Genomic DNA, 11568 nt, shown 5'->3' on the forward strand with positions numbered 1-11568 from the left:
GCCTCAAGAGTTCAAGAGCAATGGTATTACAATTAGTAGCGTCATGGATAAAGTTCTCTGAATTTTGACGTTATCATAAGTGATTTACTGGCCAGCAAAAACAAGTGCTTCTAGGTTTATTGCATATGTTTACATCGATGCTATGAAATTTTGCAAATATGAGAGAGAAATTGTACAAATAGACTTAACCTCAAAGTTGCAGCTGTTGTTTGCTAATCATATAACAACTATACGGACTGATCATTTAGCTGCACTTGGCTTTATGAAGATGGTCATAATCTGAATAAGTGGATGATCGATGAGCTTAATGAATAACTCAATAGGACGACAGGGGAACTTGTAAAGATGAACACAAGATATCTCTCATGGTCATACCTTTCACATCAATCAACATACATGTTGATGTACAGTTACTCTCTTGAATGAAGAAATTACCTACATGGAAATTTGACACTAGCACATATTGAATGTGGTGAGTAACTATTGTTTAATTTTGCTTGCATTCTGTTACATCTAAATTTTGTTTTGCATTCATAAAGATGCAAGAATGATTGAATAATTGATATTTGTAACTGAAATATCTATGTATGTATGTATCTAATTGCAATATGTTCAATAAATTATAAATGGTTTATATGGAAAATGCTGAGAAAACTCTTTTAGACCACTGCAGTGGAGTTTGATACTGTCTTAGAAATAAACCATTTTCTGATTGCTTGTTTTATCTTTATGTGTAATTTTATTTCTCGCCTTTTGTCAGGTGGAGAATGGAAAAACGCAATAAACAGGTTAAGGCTTTATTCATCGTCCTCATTCTATGTATAATAACATTGAAGAATGGAGGTATTATTGTTGTGCAAAATACTTTAAAATTCACAATTTGTTATGTTTTGTTGATTTGTTATGATTTACATAATTTCATTTTACACCCGAGGTTCAGTAAAATATGACAGTCTGTGGGGGAAGAAGGTGGATTTCATGACGAAGGACTGTACATACTGGCAGCTGAAAAATGAACACACAATCCCTGACCTGAAAGAGCTCAGCGTGTGTGTGAACATAAAGAGGAAGATCAACAACGCGCAGTGGACCGCATTCACGTACCTGCACCCTGATAAGACACGCATAGAGCTAGGGATGAAGGGCTCTGGATCAGACCTAAATATCATAATGTTTGGAAGAGTCTGGACCAAATCTTCCGTGGTGTCCTTCGGAAACTGGCATTCAGTTTGCATGACCTGGTCCAAGTCTATGACTGAGCCAAAAGTCTATGTTAATGGATCCAAGGTAGACTTAAAGGCACAGTCTACAGAAACGGCTCTGTACCCTGACTACCGTAGTGTGGCCGCAGGTGGCACTTTGACTTTAGCTGTGGCCCACAATTTTTCCAATGGCGATATGAACATTGAAACAGGAAAAGAACTGAAGGGCAGTTTAAGTTTGTTCAGGGTGTGGAAACGTGAACGCAGCGCTGAGGACATTTCAGGGTTGACCTGCACTGATGGGGATGTTCTGCATTGGGAGGAACAAATCTGGGACAATGCCATGCACTGCAAGCCTAGAGAAGACATTACGCAACAGTGTGGTAAGAGGCAAAAATGCACACACCAAATTTGTTATTGATAGGATATATATGGCCCTTTCCACAAATAGGGTACCCTGTAAAAATATATATATATGAAATAAAATAATAATTTATGGGAATGTCCAAAAAATAAATCTTCCAAACTATGTTTTTAATCTACTTTACTGGTTGTAAAAACAAAGAAACTGTCATTTATTTGTCTGTCCGCTCTGATAAGATGCCCTGTATCTGTGAAGAGGTCACAGCCTTGAGGTCTGGAGCGTTTGGTCATTTAAAAAAAAAAAAATTCAGTAATTACTTAAACGTTCTGGGAAGATTCTCTTTAGGTCATAAAATAATAACCTGCAGGGGATGTTCTGGGAACGTCCTCTTTAGGTTATAAAAAGAGAACCTACAGAGAGCGTTCCTAGAACGTTCTTATTTGGTTCCCAAAAACAATTACCAAATGGGAACGTTAGGGGAACGTTCTGTGTTTTTCTGGGGACAAGGTTGAACGCTCGCGTATTACAAAATCAACAGTCCAGTTTGTGTAAAATGAGAAAATGGAATAATATTACTTGCTTGTCTCTTCGCTACTTTTTTATGATAGTAGGTTAGTTTTATGTTAAGCACCAGATTATCAAAATAGGGCCACCAAAAAGGATTTTTGCTTCTAATGTTTTCAAAAGTAATGGAGTACAACAGAGTTCCCTATTTATGAAAAGTGCTGGTATGTATTGGCTGATTTAATTAAATTATGTCCACATAAACAAAATTAAATTATGTTTGCTAACATAATGTCGTATACGCCATGCCATCTTTATTGGTCTTTTTTATGCCTCACACAATTTCCTATGTTTCAGACTGGCGTTATTATGAAGTAAAATTAGTGTTTATCATCCTTCGTGAAGATGGAAGCAAAACAAGCACTGAGGATGCTAGAGAAGTTGCACATCAGTGGGTGAGCAACAACAAAACGCATATTAAATTTTTACTGCTATTAGTACAAGACAAAATGTCAATAATATTTGTATATTATCCTCTCTCCAAGTTGACACATGTAATGCAAGAGGTAAAATTGAGGAGGACTATACATTTGTACAGAGTCATAGTGCAACCTTTAGTAGGGTAAGATCTTGTAATATCTCTCTAAACACAGTACAAAAGTTTTCAGGCCTGAATCTAAATTTACTCTTGTTGTCTTTCTACAGCTTACACACACTTTCCAGTAGAAATGCAGAGGTGCGTCAGTAGCATTAAGACTATCTGTACAAAATAAAAATCTGCATGCTCATCAAACTAACTAAGAGATTTCTCTCTTCAGGAGGGAACCATGAACTTGTTGGCGACAAGTCCTGGAGCCAGCCAGTGAGGATCTACTTCATCTTTTTCACCTCTAAATGATATTCACAATCTGAAAGAGTTTTCTAAATACCATTTGTGCTTTTCGTACATTTATTTTTGTATATTGAAATTATCACGCATTTACAAATTATCTTAAAAATTTTTGAAAGTAAACACCTGCAAAATGTCGCCCTATAGCACAAGCGGACTGACTACTGATAATGTCATTCTTGTGTTTCTTCATAGGTTTGACTGTTTGGCTCACCTGACTGTGATTCCTAGTGTTGATATAGGAAAAATTCAGGATGAACTCTCCAAGATCCTTGCCAAGCATTACAAAATAGACCACTACAAAATAATTACAAGTCCTGATGCCATCTTCATATACCCTATTGGTAAATCAGATAGTACTCCAAGAAAATAAAGCATAATCTCCATCCAAATCAACAATTTTCCATAGTCAAGCATGTTTCTGATGTATCTAACAAGTACTAGTGCAGGCATGCATGTTTTCAATGATCTGATCTCTCTTTATAAGATCTCTTACCAGACACAACTCCAACAACAGCAACGTCATCTTTGCCTCGTACAACTGAAACACTAACAACCACAACTCCTCAGCCGATGCCTGTGACTAGTCAAATCTTGACTACTGCAAAAACAATACGCACAACACCCATACAAATGGAAACAACAACAGCAGTTGTTTCATCCTCCACTGAAACAAGTCTGTACAGGAACAGAACAGTAATATATGTAATTCTAGATACACACAGGATTCTCTGACTGTTTTTCACTACATGTCTTCAACAGTCACTATCTCCACACCATTCATGGAAACAACGCTGGCAGAAAGTTCCTCGACAATTAAAGACACAACAGTTTTATCCTCCACAAGCCTTGCATTAAATACAACTACATGCTCTTCTACAGCTTCACCTGAAGGAATCATATCAGGTAAAGAATTACAATATCATTTTGTTTTTGTTTTCTTACAGTTACTGCTCTTGTGAAGTGTGGCATATTTAATAATGTCTCTGTCCTGTAAATAGATAGTTATTTCAATGTCATCGTCAATGTGACTATAAAAGGCTCTGGTGACCCTAAGAATATAATTGAAACCTGGGTAAGATCTCAACAAAGTAAACCTGAATTTATCCAGACGTGTTGCATGTCAAACTGGAAACGGGTATCATATTTCAGTAGTGTTTTTTTATCATCATTACAGCTTAATGAAACTCTTTCTAGTAAAGGAATATCTGTGTTGCACTTCAAACTCGTGACCTCCTCAAAACGTGCACGAAAACGAAGGTTAGTCAGTCTTGTTGTTATATTGCAGAGAACAGACCCAATCCCAAGACACACTATTGATTTTATTTTAAACATGCATGTCTGATTTGTGTTTGCAGTGTGGAAACAAAATCATCCAAAGTAGTTGGAAAGGTACATGCTATCTATCTATCTATCTATCTATCTATCTATCTATCTATCTATCTATCTATCTATCTATCTATCTATCTATCTATCTTTCTCTTAGATACACAAAATAACTATATTTCCTATTATCTTGTTCATTTGTTTCGCAGCATCCCCAGTTCTCAAAAACAAGGTGGGATCTTTATTACAAGATCTCAACAGCAATTGAAGAAAAGTAAACAATAGTGAATAATAATTGTTATGAACGTACAACATGATTTAATGTGGTTATCTGATATGGCTTGTTCCCAGCCATAGCTGTGTCTTTCATGCTCAGGTAACAACTTCCTCAAACATCGTAGACACACAAAAACAGATTCACTGGCTTCTGGAGCAACCATACACCAGTGGATCAGTATGCTTGGATGCCCAACCTCAGGAAATTGTAATTTCTTATATTGGTATGTGCTATATCTGAAGAAAAAAAAAAATCTGATGATGAGGGAATCAGATCATGATTCATTCTCAGTACAACTCTCTTCATCTCCAAAAACAGGGCCATGTCCTGAACACAACCATCACACCAGACAGGGGCTTTTTAAATGGCCCCAAGTTGGGGTTCAGCACAACACCTCACTCCCCTGTAAAGGAAACCGTGAAAAGACAGCATATAGGGAATGGTAAGAGCCTCTCTTGTAAATCTCTTGAAAATATTCAATTTTTCTAAAACAAAATTGATGTTATAAATTGCTTCCAACCCACAAGAACATGAAGCTTAATGGTAAAGTGTGTAATTTCTGCAGCACTACAGCACCAAACATAATTTAGAATAATTCCCGCCATTCCCAGCTAAGTATTGTTTTCCCAACATTCCCATTTAGTTATGAAACATTATTTTTTTTAAAGTTCTGGGAAGTTTTAAGAATTATTTTCCTTGCTTATACGAACACTAATTATGGAAACTTTAAGCAGAACATTAAATTTGTTCTTCGAGGAAACGTTGAGGCAATGGGCCCTATCATACACCCAGCGCAGCGCAACGCAAGTGTTTTTTGCTATAGTTTCCGCCTGACGCAGTTATCATTTTCACATCCAGCGCCACGTTGTTTAAATAGCAAATGCATTTGCGCCCATTTGTGCACCCATGGCTTGCTGGTCTAAAAAAGAGGTGTGTTCAGGCGCATTGTTGGCGCGTTGCTATTTATCAACTGAAATAGACTGTGCCATTGACCAACAAAAACCTGGTCTAAAGTCAATGGCGCAATATATTTTTGTCATTTAAAGTGCGCGTTAGTAATATGCGCCTATAGGCGGGTCCACAACGTGCTTACACACGGCTTATTGCACACACAGGGACCCGCAGCAGCACACAAACATGCCAAATAAAAATAAAAGGTTTCTAATGTAAAACATTAAAATTATCTACATAAAGGCATGGTAGAATCCGGCTTGTCCCGTAGATGTTCTGCTTGCCACTTTAACCTTGCGCACGAGCAATCCATTTGTGCTCTGGAGACGCGTCTTTCCATTTGTAAAATGCGCCATGTAAATAGCGAATCCGCCATGGGGCAAGCGCAACCGGCTTTTAAAGGGAATGGGAAATTACACTCTGATTGTTTTTTGCACGTTACGCCCAAAACACACCCATTACTCATTAAGAGAATAGAGACAACCCTTTTAGACCATGCGCTGGGTGCACCGACCATTTTTCCGTCGTTAAACTAGCAAAAGTGGATTCGGACACGCCCTAAGTGCACTTGCGCCGTGCGCTTTAGACCATGTGCTTAGATCGTTAAAATGAACAACTGAATGCAGTTTCATCTGGTGCCACTAGAGGCACAGTGACTTAATCTTTGATCATATTGCAATCTTTCGCTTGCAATGCCAAGGTCATGGGTTCGATTCCCAGGGAAAGCAAGAACTGATAAGAATGTAAATGTGTGCCTTGAAATGCAATGTAAGTCGCTTTGGATAAAAGCGTCTGCCAAATGCATAAATGTAAATGTATTGCAATAATTGCATTAAATCATTATAACACTGCCAGTTCATACTTGCCTTTCTGCTTAATGAAACCTTGATTACAGAATATGATCTGTCTATAAATCCACTGTCAGGGTTGTTGCTCCTAATCACCAACTCTAAAAAGAGGAAGCCATTTTGATTTAATATTTACAGGGGCTGCTGTAAACCAATTAATCACATATGTATGTTCCATATGGTGGTATCATTAACGTCAGAACTGTTTGTATGATCGATTTCATTTGCAGAGGTTAAACAATCTCTTGCATTACAACAATGTTCCAGTCGTTTCAGGTTTATTTACAGCCATAAAACAGATAGACAGGTACCCTGAACCTGATGAGCATTATATAATGTTGTGTATCTTGGAGTCAGGCAGCTCTGAACTAATTATTAGAGGAATTTGATGAAATGAAATAATTCATGGTTTGATATGTTTATTGATTGTGACTGTTTCACCCGTCTCCCTAGTTTTCTGGATGCAAACTCTAACAATGCTCATTGGAAATCTCCAGACCTGGGCCAGTGCAAGGTTGTGGTCAACAGTGTGTCAGATCTGGAGAACATTACAGTCACTAATGGTAAACCCTTCTTAGAATTCATATTAGATACACAAGCTTCCTGTTAAGTAAATAGAAGGAAGAAGAAGAAACATTTTGGGTTCCCCAGTTTTTAAAAGAACCATTTCCAAAATTTCCAGAACCAAAATGTGTGATTTTAATCATCTAAAAAATTTCTTTCCACTATAAAGAACATTCTGTGCAATGGAAAGGTTGTGTTGCTGTTAAAGGTTCTTCATGGAACCATTAATGCCAATAAGTAAATTTTAAGAGTGTAGAAATCTATTTTAACACATTAGCCTCTATATCATCCTGATATATTATGTTATATGCGCATTTCTTCAAAACACTCCCTTATGCTTTTCCCTATTAGACAATGCAGAAGATATTCTGATCATTATTAAGGACTTGATACATGAGAACAAATATCTGGACGAGTACGAGCTCTCAACGATACTGAATAAACTAGACGATGTGATTAACGTTAGCGTGATCACACCTCCGCTGGGAGGGGTCATCCTCAACATCACATCTGACATCCTGGAGTCTGAAAGCGACCTGCTACCTTTTACCAACAGGTGTGTGTCTTTGTGTGTGTGTGTGTGTGTGTGTGTGTGTGTGTGTGTGTGTGTGTGTGTGTGTGTGTGTGTGTGTGTGTGTGTGTGTGTGTGTGTGTCTGTGTCTGTGTGTGTGTGTCCTGGTAAACTCTACATTATAGGGACAAAATGTCCCCACAAAGATTGCGACATCCGAAATCCTTGTCCTTGTTGGGACATTGTTTGGTCCCCATGAAGATGACAGCTTATAAATCATACTAAGTGATGTTTTTTGAAAAGCAAAAGGTTGGGTTTAGGGGTAGGGATAGTGTAAGATAGAATATACAGTTTGTACATTATAAAAATCAGTGGGTGTGTGTGACATTGAATGTTTATTTAATTTGCTTGATTTTTATTACACAGTAAAAGTATGCCATTTTGATGTGGTTGGCCGTGAAATGTGTTGTGCGTAACTACATATTAATTAAATTAGGTCTGATGTTTTATGTGAGGATTTTACAGGGATATTTTATACTTTCCATTTAAACAGAAAATCCTTTCCTGTCTTTGTGTAGTATTCTGAACATCACAGAGGCTGTTGGAGACCAGATGGTAGGGCTCAATGGAGACACAGTCAGTTTAACAGCTTCTGCCCTGGCAATATCAGTGGTCAATATTGACCAAGAAAATTTCCATAACCTCACCTTTGGAGTCTCATCCACAAACAAAGGCTTTAACCCTGAGGTGAGCACAATCACATTTAATAGTTGGAGGTCAGTATATATATATATATATATAATATAATTTTATTTTTATTTTTTTATTATAAATTAATACTTTTATTTAGCAGGGGTGCATTAAATTGATCAAAAGTGACTGTAAGGCCATTTATAATGTTACAAAAGATTTCAATTTTAAATAAATCTTTTGAACTTTCCCTAAAAATATTAAGCAGCACAACTGTTTTTAACATTAATACTAATAAGAAATAGCATATTAGAATGATTTCTGAAGGATCATCATAAGACACTTAAAACTGGAGCGATGATGCTGAAAAATCAGCTTTGCCATCACTTTTTCCTACCAAATATAATGCATAATATATGTAAGACATCTTAAAAGTCACACAATGATCAAATCTTATGTTTTTCTTCTATAGATTTATATCAACCAGGAGCCTTTTGATGGTACAGTGGCCTTCCTTTCTCTTCCCTCTGAAATACAAGACAGATTCCCAATCGTAAACGATACCAGCCCCCGTATTCAGTTTCAATTTTATGGTGTTCCAACTCTCTTTCGAACAAAGGTGAGTTCAGTTACTGAGGCAGATGTTCATTTTACAGTTTGTTTGTGACACTATTTTGACACGCTACTTTTTGTGAATTTGCCACAGAAAGACCCAGATATGAAAACACTGAACACTTATGTGGTGTCTGCAAGTGTGACTAATGCCACAGGACCCATTGAAAACCTAAAAGAATATGTTGCAGTCACTCTGCGCCATCTAACAACTAAGAAAGTAAGTGGAGTTCTTAGAAATGTCCAGGAATTAAAAAACACTGGCAAAAAAAATGTAACTGTCTTTACCTTTGACAGAAGGACCAGAATGTCCAGTGTGTATACTGGGATTTCAATAAGAATGGCAAGTCACTTGTACTAAATGAATGAATACATTATAATTCTTCACACATTAGGTGCTATGTCTCATAAGTGTATTTGTGTCGGTGGATTTATGAATGTACTATTTTAGATGGATATGGAGGATGGAGTCCAAAGGGGTGCTGGACGTATAATATCAGCAAAGATTACACAACCTGTCTTTGTGATCACATGACCCACTTTGGAGTGCTGCTGGTGCGACACAATTACAATTACTTTATTAGTTTGAAAAATAGTATATAAATACAATAATAATAATAATAATAATAGGCTACAATAAATATATAAAATATGTTGGCTTTATAAATAATAATAGCATTTGAATATTTTATGTATTAAGCCAAGATTTATTTTTTTTTTTTTTAAGGACGTGTCCAGAACTCCTATTGATGAAAATAATGAAAGAATCCTCACTATTATTACATACATGGGCTGTGGAGTGTCTTCATGCTTTCTTGGGATCACAGTGCTAACATACACCCTCTTAGAGTAAGATGCTTTAATATTTTATGTTAATAAATGGCATTGCAGCATACATGCATTGCTATAATATTTGCCACAATGGATATGCCATACTGTCATGTCTATTCAAACAGTTTTACAATAAACTTTATATTTTAAAAGTCATTTTTCATGTTACATTTCTTTGCCATTGACTTTGGATGCATTGCATCTTAATACAGGAAGTTAAGAAGAGACTACCCATCCAAAATTCTGTTGAACCTGTCCATTGCATTGCTGGGACTGAACCTGGTGTTCCTACTGAATTCCTGGATTTCTTCTTTTGGCATATATGGCCTATGCATTGCTGTGGCGGTGACCTTACACTATTTCTTACTGACTTCCTTTACCTGGATGGGCTTGGGGGCTGTGAATATGTACTTTGCTTTGATCAAAGTTTTCAATGTGTATGTGCCCTCATACATCTTGAAATTCTGCCTACTTGGCTGGGGTGAGAGATTTAAGCTTATTAAAACATTCAGAGACAGATTTATGTTTTTAATTCATTCATTTAACAGCCATCATGTTTTTGCACAGGGATTCCACTTTTTATATGTGGCATGGTGCTGGCTATAAAGAGAGATGCATATGGCATGAACACCATCAGTGATTCCCAAATGACACTGGATGATTCTGAAATGTTGTAAGTGAAGTTTGATGGTTTTTAGCATGAAAATCGTAACAGAACAGCATTTCAAATTGACTATAGTGTCAAATGTAAGTTAATAATTGTCATGCCTTTCTTTTTCAGCTGCTGGATACAAAACGATGTGGTTTTTTACATGTCAGTAGTGAGCTACATAGCCTTCATACTACTGTGCAATGGCTCCATCTTCTTAGTGGTTTTGATCCAGATCCGAAATATGCAAGTCAATCAACCTGCTGGCACCCGAAGTGGGATCTGGAAAGACCTGCGGGCTGTGGCGAGCCTTACCTTTTTATTGGGTCTCACCTGGTCTGTGGCTTTTCTCGCTTGGGGTCCTGTCAAAGTGGTCCTCCTCTATCTGTTCTCCATACTGAACAGCCTTCAAGGTGAGAAAGAGCACATCAAATTCATTTAGATTCAGCTTTACAATCCAATCTATTAATATTCTATGTTGTGATTTGTTCCAGGATTCTTCATTTTTGTGTTCCACTGTCTCATGAAGGAAAACGTACGGAAGCAATGGAGAATACATTTATGTTGTGGAGCTTTCAAGCTGCAGGAATACTCTGGTAAAGCACAAATTTCTTCCTCGCAATATTAATCATCATGGAAAGCACAAGCACTAACTTTGTGATTGTTTTCAGAATGGAGCCAAACTGCAACTGTGGTTCCCAAACACAAACCCAATCCACCAAATACGTTTCCCTTCATGGCATCTGTGAGATCCATCAAGTCTAATTCAACTCAGAGCTCAACGGTTTCCTCAGAATCCAGCCAACGTCAGGTGACTATCACAAGACCTGACCTGGGTAAGATGTTGTTACCAATAAGATATATTGTTGATGCTATAATGTTCAAATCTTTTACATTTGCTTGTCTTAACCTTTCCTGTGGTAGGATTAGTATATGAAAACCGTTTGGTAATACCAAGAGCCAGGGCAGGACTGTCGGTTCTTCCCCGTGATGCATCTCCTGCCACAGGAAGTGGGCTTGAGTTTCCTTCAAGGCCATGGAAGAATGGATTCAACACAGATATCTATTCCAAATAAATGTGACTGTTTTTTGTTTGTTGCTCTGTACTAAAGAATGTGTTTTTCTAGAAACTTTCAGTTTTAAAATGACATTTGGCTCTTAAGAAAAATAAATAAACAAATAAACATGTTGAAAACAGATTCCTCAAATTATATCCTAGCATATGCTGTAACTATCTTAAACGAAAATTATGTAAATGTATGATTTGTTTGTAAAAATGTGGAATGACCTGTACATTTCCATAATAAATCTGCAATAAAGTCTAAAATGGATTTGAATGAAAATCGTAAG

At 37.0% G+C, this 11568-nt stretch overlaps 1 protein-coding gene across 1 annotated transcript; it reads left to right on the forward strand.

The window, feature by feature from the left end:
* Positions 1–978: 978 nt before the first annotated feature.
* Positions 979–11557, forward strand: adgrg4b (adhesion G protein-coupled receptor G4b; the record flags this gene model as incomplete). The annotated part of the gene is made up of 22 exons (XM_084105394.1): positions 979–1585; positions 2428–2521; positions 3155–3303; positions 3722–3865; positions 3961–4034; positions 4137–4219; positions 4318–4351; positions 4495–4559; positions 6815–6924; positions 7277–7481; positions 8015–8183; positions 8599–8745; positions 8833–8958; positions 9036–9081; positions 9190–9293; positions 9466–9587; positions 9782–10050; positions 10137–10242; positions 10351–10631; positions 10713–10814; positions 10890–11054; positions 11143–11557. The coding sequence occupies 22 exons, from the start codon at positions 979–981 to the stop codon at positions 11292–11294; spliced, it is 3354 nt and encodes a 1117-aa protein (XP_083961520.1). The 3' UTR covers positions 11295–11557.
* Positions 11558–11568: the final 11 nt, after the last annotated feature.

This window comes from Abramis brama, assembly GCF_963993115.1.
Source record: "Abramis brama genome assembly, chromosome: 25".
Classification (NCBI taxonomy): domain Eukaryota; kingdom Metazoa; phylum Chordata; class Actinopteri; order Cypriniformes; family Leuciscidae; genus Abramis; species Abramis brama.